The sequence below is a fragment of the Scardinius erythrophthalmus genome (genome assembly GCF_964197995.2).
Source record: "Scardinius erythrophthalmus genome assembly, chromosome: 25".
NCBI lineage: Eukaryota > Metazoa > Chordata > Actinopteri > Cypriniformes > Leuciscidae > Scardinius > Scardinius erythrophthalmus.
The window spans coordinates 19,421,587-19,443,536 of NC_138245.1; the positions used below are offsets into that span (position 1 = coordinate 19,421,587).

The 21,950-nt window shown below is 37.6% G+C and overlaps 1 protein-coding gene across 3 annotated transcripts in view; it reads left to right on the top strand.

Annotated features, from left to right (window-relative positions):
* The window catches only part of mdfi (MyoD family inhibitor), a 30,056-nt gene extending 19,823 nt beyond the window's left edge, over positions 1–10,233 (top strand). The window contains exons 5-6 of one of the 3 annotated variants that reach the window (XM_081357599.1): positions 8,287–8,553; positions 8,686–10,232. In XM_081357599.1, coding sequence (XP_081213725.1) covers positions 8,287–8,553; positions 8,686–8,942 — 524 coding nt within the window. In that variant the 3' untranslated portion in view covers positions 8,943–10,232. Of the gene's footprint in view, positions 1–8,286; positions 8,554–8,685 lie in introns of all 3 variants that reach the window. The other 2 variants (XM_081357598.1, XM_081357600.1) reach the window with 2 other exon arrangements.
* Positions 10,234–21,950: the final 11,717 nt, after the last annotated feature.

Genomic DNA, 21,950 nt, shown 5'->3' on the forward strand with positions numbered 1-21,950 from the left:
TCATCAGGTTTAAAAAGGATTGTGCAATCCTTTTTAGATCCATGTGTGCTTTGAGGCTGGCGGTTGCTTTATTATTATTATTTTTTTTTTCATATATCTAAAATTTCTGCTTCTCGACAGTGATGTAGCAAGTAATTTTTTTTTGCCGACAAGCAGAAATCAGTGACTTTTGTTGAAAACAGAAGTGTGAAGATTCAGCCAGGTCCAAATGCTCCAGCTCAGGGCAATGATGTCATGGATGTTGCAAGCGTGTCTAGACTGAATGCCTTTGACAGGCTGTGAGAGTGCAGAAAGGGCTGTTAAATTCACTTTCCTACTTTGGACCTGTGTCTAGTGTGAGTGAGAAGTGAAAAAGAGAGTGAGAACATGGGTTCAGGTTCAGGTCCTCTAGCAGAGTCTGTGTTGATGTCATGTGACTGTAGATTGCTTTTACAAAACCAGTTGTTGATTGCATTTTAAAAATTGCTCACTCACACAGCTCACTGTTTTTTGCCATAAAAAGGTTAATACTTATCTGGAATATTTCCAACATTATCTAGTTATAGTATCTAGTTTACTTTCCAACGTTTTCATTAAAATACACTTAATTAAAGGTGTGGTGAATGTATTGAAGGCCTTGCAGAAAATCTGACATTGACATATAGCACCGTTGAGCTTCGGGTGACCCGAGTTCGAGTCCTGGATCTATCTATCTATCTATCTATCTATCTATCTATCTATCTATCTATCTATCTATCTATCTATCTATCTATCTATCTATCTATCTATCTATCTATCTATCTATCTATCTATCTATCTATCTATCTATCTATCTATCTATCTATCTATCTATCTATCTATCTATCTATCTATCTATCTATCTATCTATCTATCTATCTATCATCTATCTATCTATCGCTTTCTTTCTACATACCGTCCTATCATGATAAAAGACAAAATGCCCCCCCAAAAAGAAAGCCCTTTAATACTTAGGATGATTTTTCACCAATAAGATGAAAAAAAAAAAAGTTAAAGGCAACTGGTCATATACTGTAAAGATGAAGAGATGGCTTGATAAGAATTGCATTTGTTCAGAGAATAGTCTTATTGCATATCCCACATCTCTCAGCCCCATTCTGGCCTTTTCAGTTCATTTTTCACCTTCAGTAGGACTTAAAGCTCAGTTCCTGTCTCATTCATCGCATCATCTATTATCAGAGTTCAGAGGCGCCGGCATCAGGGGAAATAAACGTCTTAAAGGAAGAGGGGGAAATGCTGGCTTAAATTACAGCTTTAAAATTCTCTGATTAGAGTCTTCATCGCTGGAGATTGTCATTGAAATGAGCTCAGGCAGAACAGGATTAAAGACTACTTGGTCTCTCTTGTGAACCTACTGTGTGCTGTTTTTTTTTTTTATGCCACCCTGTAAAATCTGGCTCTGCTTCTCAAAGAGCCGTATCATTTATCCCATGCCACATTTTCAGCTTAGACATCCTTGTTTAGAAAGTAGGGGATTTCCATCTAACTGGTGTGAAGATATGGTGCATTCATTTGCACCATCTGTCCTACACATTTTTTTCTGTCTTCAGCTGAACATTTCTAAGAACAGATAATCATGTATGCGTTTAATAGATTGTTGCTCTTGGAGATTTCATGTGTTTGTGTTTTCATTTTGTATTAATGAGAAATTGCTGACTCACTGGCTTCTGTGGCTCTGTGGGTTTAAAACAGAAATTGGTGTTACTCACAGCTGTTTGGGGCAGTGAGGGACTTTAAATGAGGTGTTACGGGAAGCCTGGGGCCCTGGACAGGGAATTTAAAATTAGATAATGCAGCTGATATCTGGGGGTCTCTTAGGGGCCCTGAGAGGCTTGTGTTCAGATGAAATGGGTGCTGAGTGATTCTAATCTAGACCCCTAAAAAAACGTGACATCTCTTGTGCATTTTAGACGAGGACAGAATAGGTGATGCTGAGAGCTGTTGGTCCATGTTCTGTATGGATGATTTGGGATGAATTTAAGTTGTTTTAGGAAAGAAATAACACTTACATTTCCTTTGTGCAGTAGATTAATAGAAAATACATTTTAAATGTTATATTTTAAATAACAAGTAAGCTGCTTCTTCTAAAGAAATGTTTCCCCTTTGATTTACTTCCTGTCATTTGTCATCAGCTTCACAATCACATTTACTTCTTGACACTCACTCTGCCCATATCTCCCTTTTTTTCTGGTGTTATTTGAGTTTTGGATACATGATAAATGATAAAAAAAATTAATGTCTTTTTTTTGTGTGTATCGATTTACTCTAGCAACGACTTAATTCTTAATCATACTGACTAAGTTTGTGTGTAAAAGCATATATGTCAGCTTTGAAATGTTCGTGAGCATGTCACATGTGTGTATGCATGTTTATGCACTTTATTTTGGATGCTAGAGCACAAAACATGTCATAGTTTTGCCCACTGATTCTCAGCAGAGAAACGTCTGGCTTCTGTAGAAATTTCTGTCTTTCTGGCAGATGCCCAGGAGACCGGCTGACGCTGCTTGTTTACTGCTCTAAACACAAATGCACACAAAGTAACATCCCTGATTCAAAAACTGCAGCACAGGAAAACACAAATATGCCCCATGTTATTATGGATTCAATTCCTGACCACCCCCCCCCCCCCCCCAAAAAAGCCCTGTGGTATTTGAATATGTTTACACCCTTTAACCGCATGTGCACTTTTATTTGGGTCAAAAAAGTTTTGAAATGCTGTGGGTGTAACTCAAGCAGTGTACAATACAGTGCTGTTCTGAGAGCCACTAATGTGTCTATTCAACCTTGAAATAGACCCTTTAAATGTAAGTTTGGATGACTCACAAGTGAAAACAATGTGTTTCTGTGAAGCCACTTCTTTAAGATTAGGCTATGTCAAGACTTAAGTTTTAATCTTTCTCGAAAATGTTTACTTTTACATTTGCTGGATTTGAAAAGCCATTGTGTTATTTTCTAACGAGTTATATTGTTCATCTTCTCATTGAGCCATTTTTTTTTAAAGATACCGTATTACCCTTACAAAACAGTCAGACTTTCATTTCATACAGTAGCTTTCATCAAGTGCTTCACATTCCGACACTTAACACTATGCTTTGTGATAATAAAATTATTTTGAGTTTTAGTGCAACTTATTTTAGAGGCAGGGTAGGCAGGTTTTTTCTAAAAACCTTTAACTGTCTTTATATACCAATACATAATTAAAATGTAAGTACTCTGAAAAAGAGAGTATAAAAATCGAGTATCTGTAGTCCTCTAAGGGCTGCAATAAACACAGCTACTTATTCCATTCACTCCCACCCCCTCCCTTCTGGGCTCCTTCCAAAGCCACGCCCCCAAAACACATGAACGCGCGATGCCGACCGCTCAGCTTGGAGGAGGACGCGTTTGCCAGCGCCAAGCGGAGAGGAGCGCAGTGCATGTAGTGACATCATGTCAGAATCACATGTAATAAAATACCTAATTTTATCATTATGACCCTTGAGGTCCCTCAGTTGTCGCCACCGCTGGAAAGCCACGCCAATATTGACTCTCGTCTGACTTCTTGCTTTATCCAAAGACTTTTTGGTCATAGCCTTTTCGAATACTGTCTTCCTTTTTTTGCCTTGTTTGCCTTCGCTGACTGTACAGTATATGCAGGTACTGGGAAATTTGACTTTCTCTGCCATAATTGTGATTCTTCCTAGCTTCCGTGCCTCTTCCCCTCCTCGAGTCAAACGGGTGCGCGCATGTGGGCAGCTCCTGTAGCAGCAGGGGTGGTAGCCATGGTAGCGAGGGAGAGTGACAGTTGACTAGTCAATCAATTCATTCGTTCCGAATGGAAATAAGTAGCTGTGTTTATTGCAGCCCTGAGAGGACTACAGACACTCGATTTTTATACTATCTTTTTCAGAGTACTTACATTTTAATTATGTATTGGTATATAAAGACAGTTTAAACAAATTTGGGAAAAAGTTTTTTAGAAAAAACCTGCCTACCCTGCCTTTAATTTGTAGACAGTCCTAGAACAATATACGGCTATTTATTGAATACTGCTAAGTGGAACTACAAGGCCATTGTACCCTGATTTAGAAAATAAAGTGCAAATGTATTTTGAACTGTGCTTTTTTTTTTTTTTTTACCAAAGTAGTATTTGGTTAATAATATTTCGATAATTGGACACAATATTAGGAGTATCAAAATTTGTGTACCATAATCTCTGTGATTTGCTAGCATTTCTTGTAAAGAGATGCACATGCACTGCTGGGAGTCTGTGTTTAAAGACATGGTCTTGTGGTTCCTAGTAAACACATTATGAATTAGTGGACATAAATTCATATACACTACTGTTCAAAAGTTTGGGTTCGGTAAGAGTTTTTAATATTTCTGAAAGAAGTCTCTTATGTTCAACAAGGCTGCATTTCTTTGGAAAATACAGTAAAACAATTTAAAATAACTTTGTATTTGAATCTATTTTAAAATGTAATTTATTCCTGTGATGGCAAAGCTGAATTTTCAGCATCAGTGTCACATGATTATTCAGAAATCATTCTAATATGCTGATTTGGTTGCATAAGAAATATTTCTTATTATTATCAATATTGAAAACTGTTTTCTGCTTAATATATAGCCTATATATATATATATATATATATATATATATATATATATATATAATTATTTTATTTTTTTTACACAAAGTTTTTACATAGTGACAGGATTCTTTGATAAACAGAAATATCTTTTCTGAGTTCAAATTCCTTTCTGTCAAACTTTTGTGAGATTATACATTTCTTTACTGTCACTTTTGATCAGTTTAATGCACCCTTTCTGAATAAAAGTATTAAATTATTTATTTTTGTTTAAAAATGTCATTGAAATTCACTCATAAAGAATCACACATCACAGCTTCAAAATGTCAGGTGTAATTCCAGGGCGAACTATAGCTGTTTCTGAAGGGCTGATCCTCCAACAAGAGCTGGCAAACTCAAGATCATACACATTAATGCCTGACAAACTAGGGGTGGAAGTTCATTATAAACACCCCGCCAATCTAACACCGAACATATGGACACAAAGGGTGATGATGTTTACCCGATGGAAAGAAGGAACTGGCTTTTAGTCTTTTCATAGACTCTGACTTTTAATGCACTTCATATAAAGTTATCTTTTTTCCCCTTAATAACAAACTGAACATCTGGAGTAAAGTTTGAAATGGCGAAATATCCAATCAGAGCGTATTTGCTCAGCCAGGCTCCAACACTAGCACACTGTGGGCATGTGTCCGCTCAGCCATTATCTAATGTAGCTGATTGCCAGTTCTGTCTTCTAGACCTTCGAGCGTCAGACTCTGTGAATAGAACGAGGTGTGTTTGTGTATGTTTTTCCTGGACTATACAGAGTCCACATGCCTCCACATGGGCACCAGACCTCTTCAAATGAACTCGCACTCTTTTCTTTTTCTCATTTCTCATTCGACCTTAAACATGCGTTAAAGTCAAGAAAATGTTTATTGCAGCAAACGGATGGGATTAAATACTATCATCATTCACAGAAAAAAAATATATAACAAAACATTTCACGTAAAAGGTCCAGTTAGCCTTTCTCTCTTTTGGGGGTTTATTTCCTTTGGCTCTGAAGGTCTGCATTTCACATAGTTTTTCTTTCTTCCAGAATAATTAGTCTTTTGCGGTGCTCAAGAGTAAAATATACGAAGTGCTGTGGACCGCTTGCCAAAGTCAACTCCACGAGCAGTTTGTGGAGGAACACTAGAACATTTGTAGGCTGTAAACTCACAGGGAGACGGTGTCTGAACTTCAGAACGCCAAACGATTGGCCTCATCCTCACACCCAGCACAAAAAAAGACTGATGATTTAATCATAACGTTAGTCATAACTTAGCTGATATGCCTCTCCTTTTGTTTTCATTACCCTGATCTGGCTGCACCGCAGCGTATCGTTGTACGCACTCTTTTTGTTTTTGATGGCAGGCTGCGTGGATTGCGGTTCACTTTTCAAACAGTTGTCCACTATATACAGTGCCCAGATTCAAGAGCTTAATTGAGCATTTGTTTAATCAGTGCCTGTGCCTGAAACAAAGCATTCATCTCTAATCAGACGAGACATTCAATTTCGAGAGAGTGGCTGAAGTCAGAAAGCTTAGACAGTATTTTCTGGAAAATAAGTCGCACATGACTATACTGTCACATCGGGTCGAAATGCATGCATTTAGAGAAAAAAAAAAAACTGACAAGTCACATTGTGTATATAAGTCACATTTAATTATTGCATTTAGAAAATATATAATATACTGGTAAATGAAACCAAATTGTTATAAACACTAACTACCAGCGTGCGGGAAATGCGCTACACAAATAAACTTGTGATCACTTCAGCAGAAATCCAAATGTGTGCACTTTTCCAAATGGGTACATGCTTGACATTATGTGTGCTTTGGAATACAAGTCACTGCACATTTCAGATGATAAAAAAGGGACTTAAATTCCGGAAAATCTTGACATCTTAAGTTTTAGACTCTTTACTGATAGAACCTGACTATTGCATTTGTTATATTAAAGCTATCCTGTTTTAAAAATCTCTTCTATTTGAACCCCTAGACATCTGTGTTTTATTTATTTTTCATTTTCAAGGCACACTGAAATGTTTCCTGCAACTTCTGCTCCATTGCTTGATTTGTGTATGTCTTGTCATTTGCTCTCTTTGGGAAACGAAGCATAGCGGTGATCTCATGTTGTTTATTTGTTCCTTTGTGTACTCTTCCTGCAACTCTGAAGAAATGATATGCAAATCCATTCTGGTCTCTTGATGTCGGTTTATTAATTCCTGTTTCTTTGTTTGTTTGCTGTGGACTTTTTCTTCTTGGTTCTTTGAAGCTGTTGACGGGGAAAGCCATCAGACTGAAAATATACACAACCAAAAATGAAAGGAAACATTATGAGTAAACAAACTATAGAAGAGGCAGATGAACATAATAAAGTAACTAAGACAGTGAATCTCAAATATGAGCCATATCATTGTGTCTGGTCATATAAACAGTCTAGATCCAATGCTTACTGCAGACTAGCAAGCACCAAGCGGATATTGTAAACATGTGCTCTTCCCGTCAGAACCCTTGTCCCTACTGAATGCTGAAGGCTGGTTCCCAGAAACAAACCCCACTTTGGTGTAAATCTCAGTCCATCTTGCCCTTTGTTTCCTTCTGTGAGTGACCTGTTGACAAAACTAGGGCTGGGTAATGAACTGAATTCACTGGTTTTGTTTGTGATATAAAATTGAGCAACATTGTGATTTGAATATATGCTTATATGCTCATTAAGTTTCCTAAAGACTAGTTTTGTGATCTAACAAGTATGACAGATGTTTTAATATTCTCTGATTTAAACTTCAGCAGCAAAAAAGTTGGTATCATTCACTTCTATGAATCGGTTCAAACTTAATATCAATTTTTTTCTTTAAAAATGATTCACTCAAATACCAATATATAATATTGTATAATAATAATGTTTTAGTAAACTATATGCAGGTAAATATGAAATATTTTATATATATATTTATATTTTAAATAATAAATACTGTTAAAGTTACTGTAAAAAAAACTAATTTAGAAACATTGAACAGTTCAGAAACATTAGCAAAAGTTTATTTCTTTTGTGACATTATAAATGTCTAACTTTTGATCATTTTAATGCATCTGCTAAATAAAAGTATTAATTTATTTAAAAAAAATCTTACTGACCCCAAACGTTGAACAATTGTGTACATGAATAAGTAAGATTTTTTTAAATAAATTAATACTTTTATTTAGCAGATGCATTAAAATGATCAAAAGCGACAGAAATAAATGCTGTTTTACCTTTTTATTCATCAGAATCCTGAAAAAAATGATAAGCAGCACAATTTCTTTCAATCTTGATCATAATAAATGTTTCATGAGCACAGCATCAGCATATTCAAATGATTTCTGAAGGATCACGTGACACTGAAGACTGGAGTAATGTCTGTTTTAGGGGGTTGGTATGTGATTTAGGATTAAGAGCTAATTACAAAAAAAAAAAAAAAATCTGTAGTGTCAAGTTGATTGGTCCACATCAGGAAAAGGCTAAATTCCATTATAAGAAACAAGATGCTAACTAGGTTTACTGGCCACAAATATGCAGCTGCTGCTTTTCTTCTACACGTCCTCAGGCAGCAGGAGGAGAATAATTACACAGCAGCAGAAAAGCTGATATAAAACTGCTCACCGTTTTGTTTTTCACTCTCTCTCTCTCTCAGATCAACCTCAGGCACGGTCTACACCCATACACCCCTCGCTAGCTAGCTCGACCGAATCGGCGGCGCTGCTGAGGAGAGACAGCAAGCCACACAGCAATGGGGTCAGAAACGGAACCTATTCACGAGCCACCTCCTCGTCCTCTTCATCTTCATCCTCAGCCCATAAAAACCCCAAGAAGCTGCAGTCGAACCCATCCATCAACAGTCAGAGGAGCAAAGGTAGCTCCAAATCCAACAGCTCCCAGATCCCCACAGAGGCTCAGGATGGTGAGGCAGTCATAAGCCGTGATTGTTTGTACACATTTCTTTCACTTGCAGGAAGTTTGGCTGACACAGATAAGCATCACTAGCCTGCAAGTTAGTTTTTTTGTTGTGACTAACTTTCTTTGCTGCGTCCAGATTGCTGTGTCCACTGCATCCTGGCCTGTCTGTTCTGTGAGTTCCTCACACTGTGCAACATCGTGCTGGACTGCGCCACTTGCGGCTCCTGCGCATCAGACGACTCGTGCTTCTGCTGCTGCTGCTGCGCTTCAGAGGAATGTGGCGACTGCGACCTGCCCTGTGACATGGACTGCGGCATCATCGACGCGTGCTGCGAGTCCGCAGACTGTCTGGAGATCTGCATGGAATGCTGCGGCCTGTGCTTTTCCTCCTGAGACTCCCATAGGGGGCGCTGCCTCTTTCACTGTTTTGAGACCTGAGAAGAAACGAGCAAAGAAAGACATCGATGATCTGGAGTGGCCGCAAACCTAGTTGGAGTTGTGAGTTACAGTCTAGTAGCTTTCTTTTGAACTGTCTTGCTATGAACCGTTTCTGTTTAAAACGTTTTGTTGAGTCTATATTGGCATGATGCTGAATACAAATACATCCAGAAGACTTATGAGGCCACTGATAAAGGTCCAAAAAACATTTGTAAATGTCAGTGTTTGTTACTTATTTGAAATCGTCTCAATGCCAAGATTTTGATAAATGCACAATCTAGTGATTTACGAATTCCACAATAATGCACACCATAAAAGAGCTTGAACTGCAACTCAGTCTCCTAAAAACATTCCAACGTCGAGTTCTCAAGGAAGACGTATCCAAAGATCACATACACTACCGCTATTTTTTAAATGGTAATCCTAAATATCACCTCTCAGTACGACCACATACTGTAGTACACTGGTGTAGTCCTCTGAGGATTACAAAAGCCATAAAATGTGAGTGTGAAACTCATAGATGTATGCGAGCGGGAGAAAGATGTGTGTATTTAATATATGCTGCCATTCTACAGTTGTATCATAGATTGTATATAAACGTGAAGAGAATCCTGTCCGTCTCTACATTTGGTCCTGTGATGTTTTTATCCTCTCTCTTTCTAGCATTTTCACTTCATCAATCTTCTTGCATACTGGAATATTATACTGTAAACCATTGTGAATTGCTCCGTATTTTTTTTCCAATGTGAAATGTCTGTCTTGTTATTCCAAAACTTTCCATTTAAATCAGTTGTGTGAATTTAAATGTTAGTTTTACGTATCTACCTATTTTTTTTTTCCGATGTAGTAAATGCCTAGCATTATAGCAGTATTATTTTATCCTTTCAAAAAAAAAAGGTGATCTAGAGGTAGTCAACACAACATAATTCATACCATAAACAGTACATAATCATCTTACAGAAAGCAATGTAATGCATTGATTTGAATCGTTTACATTTTATGTTTCTATTGTTGCTTGCAATAAAACTGGAGGTAGAAAGGATTTTTAACTGGACAAGAGTGTAAAACAATGGAATAAAAGAACAGGATAAAATAAATCTATCCCTGTCATATTTGATGTTGTATCTTTTGTATGGTTGTTTTGATATTTGATAGAGAGGCATCCAATTCTCTTGCATCAGAGTTCAACCACCAAAATGTTTTTTTTAAAAGGGCGTTTCAAAGTTGCCCTCTGTATGTAAAACTTTTCAAGAACGCTAAGGAAACACTTTTCAGTTTTTAAAGGGACAGTTCACCCAAAAATGAATCATTTACTCTCCCTCAAGTTGTTCCAAACCTGTATGACTTTCTCTCTTCTGCTGAACACAAAAGAAGATATTTTGAAGAAAGTCGGTAACTAAACGACTGATGGACCCCATTGACTTCCATAGTAGGAAAAAAAGTACTATGGATGTCAATGGGGACCAGCAACTGTTTAATTACCAACCTTCTTTAAAATATCTTCTTTTGTGTTTAGCAGAAGAAAGGAAATCATACAGGTTTGGAACAACTTGAGGGAGAGTAAATGATGACAAAATTTTCATTTTTGGGTGAACTGTCCCTTTAAGTACATCATTGTCGTGTAAACGAATCCCGAGGCAATGGTTTGCAATCAGGTAGCCCTAATAAGTTACATTTTGTTCATTCTTATTGAACAAATAGTTCATTTTTATTACAACACAAGTACCAGAGGTACATTTTAAAGTATATATGAGGGCCTTTGAATATTGCCTTTGGTCAAAAAGGTCCTTTCATGCTGGGAAATACATCAGTTCTCTAAACGGTGTCTGCTTTATTTGCTCATAACCGAATCACATTATCCCTATTGGCATCTTGTTAGCATTTGTTACGCATAATCCTCATATTTTCATACTGCTGCATGGACAGGCATTGCTTCCAACCTCTTTTCTGTTGCCCAAGAAAGCTCTGTGAGGTTTGGGCAACAGAAAACAGTGTGGTTTAATAGGCTCTAAAAGGGCTGCCAAAGTCGTTGAAGAGGAATGTCTGTTCCAGGCAACAGTGCAATATGCGATAAGACCTTCTCTGTTACATCTCTTGCTCACTTTGCCTCTCTCTCTCTCCTTGTTTTTTCTCTTTCGAGTGTATGTTCTATAAATATGGTTGTGGGTGGTAGATTCTATCCCTGGTTGAGTTTGAACCACACACATCTATAGATAGGGAGTTCACAGTTTTAACCTGGTGGTCAGAGCTCTGGTCTCTAAATGTTTGCATGAAACAGAGGAGCCAATCAGTCGAGAGGAAAGGTTAAACATATTCTTGAACATCTGCATCTGTTTTGAGGAACCCAGTGTATTTATACACAATGCGTTTGTACAATTTCTCGCTTTCTCACGAGCGTATTCATTCTCGGACACAAATCCTGTCCAGATATCCTCACAATTCAGCAACAGAGGACAAGTGGCTATTGAATATTAACTATGAAATTACAAAGAGCGCATTATAATGGAGGTTAGGGGGTCGCCAGCTGTGATGAAAATCCTAGATTAATAACCCTGGCGTGAAAACGCCACTGAACTCAAGCTCTGAGAAAATTCTGATTCTCTTTTCTTTCAGAAGTCACAAAGATGCCAAACAGAAGACATAGTGTCTGTTTTATTAATGCAGGGGTCAACAGCGGCCATATTTCCATTGTTTTTCCAAGTAGTCCAGTTCACGCTGCGAGTTTGACTGTTTTATGAGAGTGAACACTTTATCATGACTTTTTTTACTTTTGTTCACAAAATCTCCAATTGCGATTATTTTTTTATTTTTTTTATCTGCAGGTTTAGTGTGCTTGTTTGTAGAACTACACAACTTGGCCCAAAATTGTATGATTGTATATCAATGATTAAATAATAATAATTATTACCACTACTACTAATATATATATATATAGATATATACTATTGTAATATTTCACTGTACAATAAAAAAAATATATATTTAATAATAATTATTTATGGCTGTCTTAATTCATTTCCAATGTTAAACAATCAAGCTTTTATTTTGTTGGAAAAACTTTAGGCTTCCCTTAAAGCTTCTCTTTTGTTGACAACAGCCAGTTTCAGTGCTTCTCATTACAAGTTTGGGAAGACAGTTGGCTTCTCTGAGACATGGAAAACACTGGAACATGAGCTGTTTGCGTGTACGGCTGCTTAAATATGATATTTTACTCGCATTTGACACAACTGCACACATGTAAACAAAAATCCGATTTTTCCGATATCTGGACGTCTGACCACACACACACATAAACATTCAGGAGCATAGAAACTGTTTCAACATCTGCCCTGTGTATTTTTAATATTAAATGGCTTCACTACTAATCGTGGCTCAACGTGAATTATAAAATAATTTTAGCGCAGCCAAAGCCCAAGGGTCAACCATGTCTCATAGTAAAGCAATCACCAACAGATTCATTTTGGGCGGGGATTAATATAAACGCAGATATAGGATACCAGTCCTGTCTAAAGTGAATGTAAACAGGCGGGACAAAAAAAATCGGATAAGGTCAAAAGATCAGATCTATGCATGAAGACCTGCAGTGTAAACTCAGCCTAAATGAACACAGTGCCATGCTTTACTCTGAAACATGCAGCGCATATATTTATATAATCAAATTGCAGACTGCAATTTGATAATTGCACTAAGCCATTTAAATCCGTTTTCTTTCGGTTAATCATGCAGTGTTAGTGAAGTGTTTAGAGGATACTATAGAGCACTTAACAGTAATGCCTGTGAAACAATGGTCTCCTTATTTTTCACTCTGCTCATCCAAACCAAACCGGATCAAATAGAGGAATGTCGGTTATACTTAATGCATCCGGCCTCACTAATCAAACCAACAGCAAATGTATATCTAAGAGAGTAAAATAAATGTTTTGCGGAGAGAGTGGGTATATTCAGAGCGTAATATAATATATTGGTCAGGTTCTTTTGGTTTTTCTTAATGAGGACGGCTCTCAATGGAGCACATCTCTCTGTTTGGATTTCACTAATACCCAAGGTTGAGCACGGTTGGTGGTTTTATGATCATTTTGTGGGATCCATGCACATGTACTGTGCACGCAGAACCACAGTCACACACACACACACACACAGACAGACAGAGGGATCTGTGCTGAAGAGGCCTGGTGAGTCACCAGATATGTGGGACCAGAGCCAGTTGCTCTCTCTACAGTGAAGCATCTTGTCCTCCCACTTACACACTCGACTCACAGGCCTGTCTTCAACACATCATTGTGTCTCAAACACACACAGTAGCGAGATTCACAATCACAACAGCATGTGAATTTACAATAAATCATATTTTAGAAACAATAATTGTTTATTTTCTCAAAACGGTCATGTTTTCAACCACAATTTTAATAATTCATTTCTTTTTTCAGCAAGCACACATTAAATTAATCAAAAGAATCAAATTAATCATTTTTTGAATATGGTTTCCATAAAAATATTAAGAAGCACAACTGTTTTCAACATAGAAAATGTTTCTTGAGCACCAAATAAGTATATCAGAATGATTTCTGAAGGATCATGTGATATGGTATCTCTAGATATGGTGAAGGCTATGTGATGATGTGGGGCTATTTTAATTCCAAAGGCCAAGGGAACTTAATCAGGATGCATAGTATCCTGGATCCATGAAGTAACTGGCCTTTAAAAATAAAAATCTGCCTGCCTCTATGGGAATTTAACATAGGGGTGTCCAGACTTATGCACCCTGTATTTTAAAGAAGAACATTTATTTATTTACGACACATTATTCATTCACAAAGAAAATTGGTGTCCTTAAAGGTTGAAATTTTTTTAATTAAGGCATTAAGTTCAATTTCCAAAAGATGATTTTTTATTCCTCTTTTTAGTCAACTTTAGCATGGGTGTCTAAACTTATGCAGAATTACTTCACACACAATGGAGCTTATTACAAGAAATACATCCGAGAAGAAAATTATTTAAAATGAAATGGAAATGTGTATTTTATTGTGGCTCCTATAAACTGCCTCAGCCTGGCAAAAGTGATGGATTTGATCGAGTCTGGATTTGTTTAACTTGCACAATGAAGGTTGAACATAACATGACGGACTGAAATGGCTCCTTATGGACTCACTTCTGCGCTTGTGTTCAATTTACTTCCAATAACAGGTAAATTGGCTTATGATGAAACTATTAAGTGGATGTTTGGACATTGACATAACTTCCTATTGTTTACACTGAAAATGAATGACATCGAATCTAATTCCTACCAAATGGATGAATTTCCCATGGCACCGCATGGTAGCACTACTTCAGAAAGAAAAATCAGATCTGAAATCTGAAATCAGTTCTTATTGAGAGCTCAACTTCCTGTCTAATGACCTCGGCAGAGAGAACAAGAGATGCTCTTGTGTTCGACGAGACGAGTTCTGCAATGTCATAAAGCGATGAATTTGAAGGAATTTGCCTGAGGAAATCATAAGCTTTTGTAACATGCCTCTTTTGCTCTCTCTCCCTCCCTTCATGGTTGTGTCACCCTCAGTTTGTTTCTGAAGTTCTGCGGTGCACTGATGCCTTGATCAGAAACACATGTTGAGCACAATGCTTCCCTTTAGACCCAGCAAACAATGAGGCGGCTTCTGCAGCTGAGGCTTCAACGTCAGCAGAAATACGTCTTCGCCTGGTCAATCCAACACATTTTTCTCTGATAATGCCAACGGGCACCGCGCAAAACACTTAAATGTAATCAAAGATGATAATAAGATGGAATTTCACCCTTTCGATTTGCTCTAAAACAATCATTTCAATCTGGAGAATGTGATTCAGAGCGCTTTTCGGAAAACCAATCTTTATGAAACTCCGGTGATGCCTTGATGATGTTTTTTTTTTCCTTTTCTTTTCTTTTTTTGATATGTAATCATCATATATCTTTATAGATGCATGACAGAAAGATTAATCAACCTATCCAAATAACCACGATGGGAGACGGATTGCAGAATAATGAATCAGTTGATGAATGCCCAGATATATTCGTCCTCTTTTAATTGAAGTTTGGTAGTTGGACAATGGGGCTACGTGACTGCACAATAAGAGCAGGGGGATAACAGTGGTTTGAAGATGAAGGGGGAAGATTATTTCCGGTGGACTGGAGCAACCCAACACTGCAAAGTTAAATTAAAGGCAGAATTTGCACAACAGATGGGGGGAGCGCAGTCAGACGAACGGAGAGGAGGGACCGGCTGGGTTTAATGACCTCTCCTCTGTGTTGATTCAGCTCTCGCATCAGACCCACGCAATTAACAGCCATATCCATCCCTTCGGCTTTTTATTTAATCAAAAACCAGTCTCAAGAAAGAAAGAAAGAAAGAGGGAAAAAATTAAGAAGCGGGAAAAAAATTAAAAGATGGATGAGATTACTGTAAGTGGCTTTAATAATGAACCTGCCATACATACAGTGAATATTAGAGATAATGCAACAATGAGATGAGTGTAAGGAAGCTTATGGTATTCTGTTCACTAATGCAACTTTAAACGTTTCTCATACAAACACCTCAAAATAACATTCTAAACAGGAATTTTGTTTTATTTGAGTTAAAAGCGAATTATGCAAAATAAAATAATTGTATGTATACAGTTAATATATATTAGTGCTGTCAAATTGATTAGTTGCGATTTATTACATATATTTACACAGACATGCAGACACACATGTATAATATATATAAATATAATAATGCACATATATATAAACACACACATATTATGTAAACAAACTTTACTTATCAATTTGACAGCACATATATATATATATAATGATCATTTTTATCAAGCTTGTATATTTAAGTTCAGTTATTTCACTTAAATGGCAATTAATAGGTAATTTTCATTGCCATTTAAGTGAAATTACTGAACTTAAATATACGAGCTTCATAAAAATGATCATTTTAGAAGAAAATTTCAGATGGCACTTAGAGGCTTTTGCATCTGAACTCTTCATATATATATATATATATATATATATATATATATATATATATATATATACTGTAGATACATATACATATATTTTTCTTATTTTTACTTAAGTAGTTCTTTTAATTTTACTTTTGCAAACAAAAACAAAACAAAAAATATTTTAAAGCCACACCGTGGACTTTGTGACCTAAAGAGTTGACGCATACGAGTTATTTTAAATGATTCCTCAGCCCAATATACAGCGTTTGACACTATTAATGCTCCGAGCGGGGCTGCCCTCTTGAAATACCGCCTATGTAAGTTTGGAGGAGACGGACCGTTGTTGAACAGGTCATGTGACCTGGAGAACGTATCGCTTTACGGCCGTCACGTGACCATAGGCTCTGATATACTGTCTTCTAGACTTTTGCGACAGTGCTGCGGCGCTTGTGGCCTCTAGGGGCGCTAGACGTGAAAGTTCCAGGTCTACTGCCCCTAGCGCCCGCAAAAGTTCCGCGGTGTGGCTTTAAAGTAATAATATTTAAAAAAAAAATTTGATCACATGACCAGTTGAAATCTACTCACTTTGCATCTGTCGATGAAGATGAGAATCCACATGTTCCAATACGAAATGTCTTTAATAATTAAGTAAACTCAGGTAAATACATAATGCGTAACACAAACATGATTAACAAGCGACCACTGGGAGTGAACAACGAGGAACTTAAATGCCTAGAGGTATCGAACTAAATGACAAGCAGCTGTGAGAAGAATCAGTGTCCATAGAAGCTAATGAGTGGCGGGAAACAAAGACAAAGAAACACATGACTAGTGAAAACAAATCTAAAAGCCCTTGAAAATGAAAATGACTGAACAGAACAGTGACAGTATCAATAACCCTTCTGGCATTGGACCCAATTTCTCACAGAATAAATGAATCTAGCTTACACTGTGTCTCCACCGGACGCGAGCGGAGAGACGCGACAGAAGACAATAGAAACCATTATAATGAGCGAAGCTGTCTACACTGGATGTGGCGTGACACTACAAATCTCTGACAGTAAACTGATGCCGCTTTCTATTTCTGACATACTTCTGACACAAAGAACAAATGGATTTGCAATGATGGCTTTGTCGCATTCAGCGTAGACAGCCTCAAGCTGTTGTGGCACTTGTTACTGTGAATAGTCGCTTCTACAATGGCATCGACAGCTGAATAGCATCAGTAACTAAAAAAAACAAAAAAAAAAACGTTTGTGTGCATCCAAATCACGAGGTGTCAGTATAATTTGACCGGTGCAACAAACACAATATTAGTGCCTAGTCTTCTTTTATGGTAGAGCATTGTAATATCTGAATGTGTTGAGGATGCTTTAATGAGCTGATGAAATCCATTAGAAAATCCCTCTCAAAATTGCTTTGAATTTTATAAACTGATTTATTTGGAGGAATAACATTTTTATTATTATGCATTAAGTTTTTACATCCACAAAGATCTCAAGGCATTAAATATGAAGTCTGGTGTGTATTTCTGGCGCTGGGTTATGAAAAGTAGGCAGTGGTGTAAAAACAGACAGAACAGCTTTGATCTTGGTGGGTGGGTGTTCTCTGATGTAAGGTTGTCTGCTTCACAAACTTCCTCTCAGTGTGTCTGCCGTTAACAGACGTGGATGTCTGCGACAAAAATGCAGCTCAATAAGCACCCTGCTGTTTTATTATACTGTTACGCAACTGCTGGTCTACAGCCAAAAGCAGCGCGTCTGACTGCATCAGCAAATGTAGCAACACCGGCACCTGGCGCACGAGTGCCCCCGTGTCCCGAGTGCAGTGCCCTCTTGTTCTGGACCGCCCTAATGGACCCTTTTCACATTTATAGGGTTCTCTGAAGCGGAAGTCTTAGTTGGGTAAACTTCTCTTGTGGTGAATTGAAGACGACAGCAAATATCATTTTTGTATTCCCATTTGCTCCAACAGCAAAAGAAAAAATCCACGATAGGGATTCCACGAATTTTTAAAAGAGATTAGTAATATAAAATATAGGGATATTAATTACAGCAGAATGAGAGAATGATGTGAAATCTGGTGGCATTCTCTCAGATGTTATATTAAGAACTAATATATTAATATATATATATATATATATATATATATATATATATATATATATCGTTTGAGGTCGTTAAGATTTCTTAATATTTTTTAAAGGTCTCTTATGCATTTATTTAAACAGATTTAAAACAATTTAACGTTTTCTTCAAAAATAGATTTCTACTAATTGCTACTAATATATTTTAAAATGTCATTTTTTCCTGTGAATTTTCCAACGCATTCTCATCCTTGGGCGTCATATACTGACGCTTTTGACATTTCGTCTACATCGAACGCACATGGCACCCTTTAGCGTCAATATGAGACGCACAGAGCTTTGTTCGGTTATGGGTAGGTTTAGGTCTGGTGTAGGGTTAGGGTTAGTCTCGCGTAGCCAGACCTTCAGACTGACGGCTGAAGGTCTGGAATTCATAGCAGCTTTCTTTGGCCAAGCCCGCCCATAAGGCCGTTTGACCGACATGTCAAACAACCAATTACAGTTCCTTTCGTTCAGCGTCACGTTTCGGGGCATGGAAATGTCCCCACAACAACAGACCGGCTAGCAACAAGTCAGTCAGCATAGAAAATCAAAGAAGGAGAAGAAAACAAGCAGTAAGTCATTGATCTGTTCGTGCACGTATAACAATAATGGCGTCTGCATTACCACATCTTTTAGCTGATCTTGATAAATGCTCATTGTCACTCATGTAAACGTCTGCGCTTTGTTTCCCGGCGGACCGAAAATAAACGCGACACTCGCGCCCCCCGGAAATCCGATAAAATTCAACCAATCAGATGACGACTTCGACATTCCTGAAGTGTTTCCAGTTAAGTGTACCATATGCATCAGACGTTTAGCCAACGTTCCGTGGGCGTGACGTCTGAGGCTGAGACTAGGTTAGGGTTAGACCGCTAGGAGGCGCCTTCTGGCCCATTTCTATCTGCGTCTCATATTGACGCTAAAGGGTGCCATGTGCGTTCGATGTAGACGAAATGTCAAAAGCGTCAATATATGACGCCTTGGGATGAGAACATGATCCTTCAGAAATCATTCTAATATGCTGATTTGATGCTCAAGAAACATTTCATTATTATCAATGTTGAAAATAGTCGTACTGCTTAATATTTTTGTGGAAACTGTGGAACAGCATTTGAAGTTGAATGTCTGGTAACACTTTATTTTACAGTGTCCTTGTTACATATGTTAGTAATGACAGTAAATTATGCATAATTACATGCAACTAACCCTCAACCAAATCCTAATACTACCCTAACCCTATAGTAAGTACATGTAGTTGCTTAATATTACTCAGTACTTAAATATATAATGACACTGTAACAATGACACCTTAAAATAAAATGTAACCGAATGTCCTTTTTTTAATCAAGCAAATGTTTTGAATTAATAAAAAAAAAAGTCATACTAACCCCAAACTTCTGAACGGTAGTGATTTACAGAAGACTATGCAAAGTTGAAAATGATCATCAAAGACCAAGCCTATATGACCAAGTTATCAAAGTGGAATCAGCAAGTAATGCAAGACGACTGATCATTTATTTGCTTTAAATAACCAGGACTGTAATCACTGTACTGCAATCTCATATGGTATCGTCCCCTCAAAAGTGTGCTTTGTGAGAGTCTAAGCCCAACAGAATACAGCATTTTATGTATCAGAGCTAAATGTCAAAGGGGTGCTAGGCAGAGCATGAAAACAGCCCCCTGTATAACCCACAGTGACTCAGTGCAGCTTGCTCAAATAAGGAGCACAGACCGTGGCCTTGTAGGACGTCGCAGCCCTTCATGGAGGCTTGCCACAAGTAAACATTTTTCAGGGCTAACTGGCTCTCTGATTTCACCTTGAACTCCAGCTCATCTTAAACACTTGGAGATTTTTGTCTTCTCTAATATTTACACATGCTTGATTTGAAATATTTCACTGTGCGAAATGCTCACCGGACTCCAAAATGGCAAACGAAATATACCAGGTGAGTCAAATTAGCATCTGTCTGGCTAGTCTGGCACACAGGCCGGCACGTCGACTGAGTGCTGGGTATTGATTCTGGAAGCGTGAGAATGAGTTCATTTCTTTCAGTCTTGAGGTCCCAAAACGGTCTGAAATGAAGCATGTATTTGCACAGCTTGGTGAAGATGTGTCACAGATCAGCCCAGCGCAGCGAGACCCGGAGCAGGTGTGTCTGCAGCGGGACAAAAGCACAATAGGAACCCAGGCATCAAGGACGCCCCTGGGAGTCTACAGGAAGAGGCTCCACATCAGTCAAAAAAAAAAAACTTCTTTTAAGATGGCGGAGGAAAAATTAAATAATTTGAAAAATTATAAAACAAAGTACAGTTCAGTGACACCCTGTTCACGAACGCACTTTCAGACGTTTCTAGATTTTATTTCATTTTAATTTAATCATTTATTATTACTATAATATATATTTTAAATATTTGTTTCTCACAATCTCACAGTCACTCTCCGTTCACTAATGCACCTTTAGACTTTAATTCAAATATAAATTTTAAAAAAGAAACTGTTATAATATACTATGCTTAATAAAATATGTTTTCAATATGTGTTTTTCATATACAGTAAACACCTTAAAGGGTTAGTTCACCCAAAAATGAAAATTATGTCATTAATGACTAACCCTCATGTCGTTCCAAGCCCGTAAGACCTCCGTTCATCTTCGGAACACAAATTAAGATATTTTAGATTTTGTTCGAGAGCTTTCTGTTCCTCCATTGAAAGTCAATGGACGGCATACTGTTCATGTCCAGAAAGGCAATACAGACATCATCAAAGTAGTCCATGTGACATCAGTGGCTCGATCTTAAGTTTATCAAGCGGCGAGAATACTTTTTGTGCACAAAAAGTAAACAAAAATAACGACTTTATTCCACTATTCATTTCCTTCTCTCTAGGCCTCGAGCTATTTCACGTAGTGTTTTTGCGTAGCGCGTCTGTGTTGTACGTCACACGTAGGCTCACTATTGGCCGACGCTGGTCAAGTGTGATGCGTGTGACGTACAACACAGACGCGCTACGCAAAAACACTACGTGAACTCACTCGAGGCCCAGAGAGAAGGAAATGAATAGTGGAATAAAGTCGTTATTTTTGTTGACTTTTTGCGCACAAAAAGTATTCTCGCCGCTTGATAAACTTAAGATCGAGCCACTGATGTCACATGGACTACTTTGATGATGTCTTTATTGCCTTTCTGGACATGGACAGTATGCCGTCCATTGACTTTCAATGGAGGAACAGAAAGCTCTCGGACTAAATCTAAAATATCTTAAACTGTGTTCCGAATATGAACGGAGGTCTTACGGGCTTGGAACGACATGAGGGTGAGTCATTAATGACATAATTTTCATTTTTGGGTGAACTAACCCTTTAATTCTTAATTTTTAAAAAAAATAAAAATTTAAAAGTGAAATATTGTAGTTTTACAAATACAATAAAAATTGAAACAAAAACGAAATATAAAAATAAACTAATAAATAAATAAAATGAAATGGCCCCTGGGACTCTAAAGTAAGAGGCTCCACATAAGAAAAAAAAAATCCTGTTGCCTTTTCCACCAGTCTCCTTTTAGGATGGTTGAGGGGTAGGCATAACATACAATAATTTTTATTTTTATTTTATTTTATTAAGTCCACCAAACTGCAGCATGGTAGATTTTAGTTTTCAGAAGGGGCCCGTCATGACTCTTGAGCACCCCTTCTATGTGCTCTCGTCCCTTTTCCCGAGCCTGCCCGGAGCAAAGTTGAGGCATTAGTTCACCAATGTGTGGCGGACCACAAGGCCGTACTTTGAAGAAAGCTATGAGGAAGGAAGGTTTGCTGAACTGATATCAGGGTCTCTCTTAATAGAAATCTCCACTTTATTACTCACCCCCAA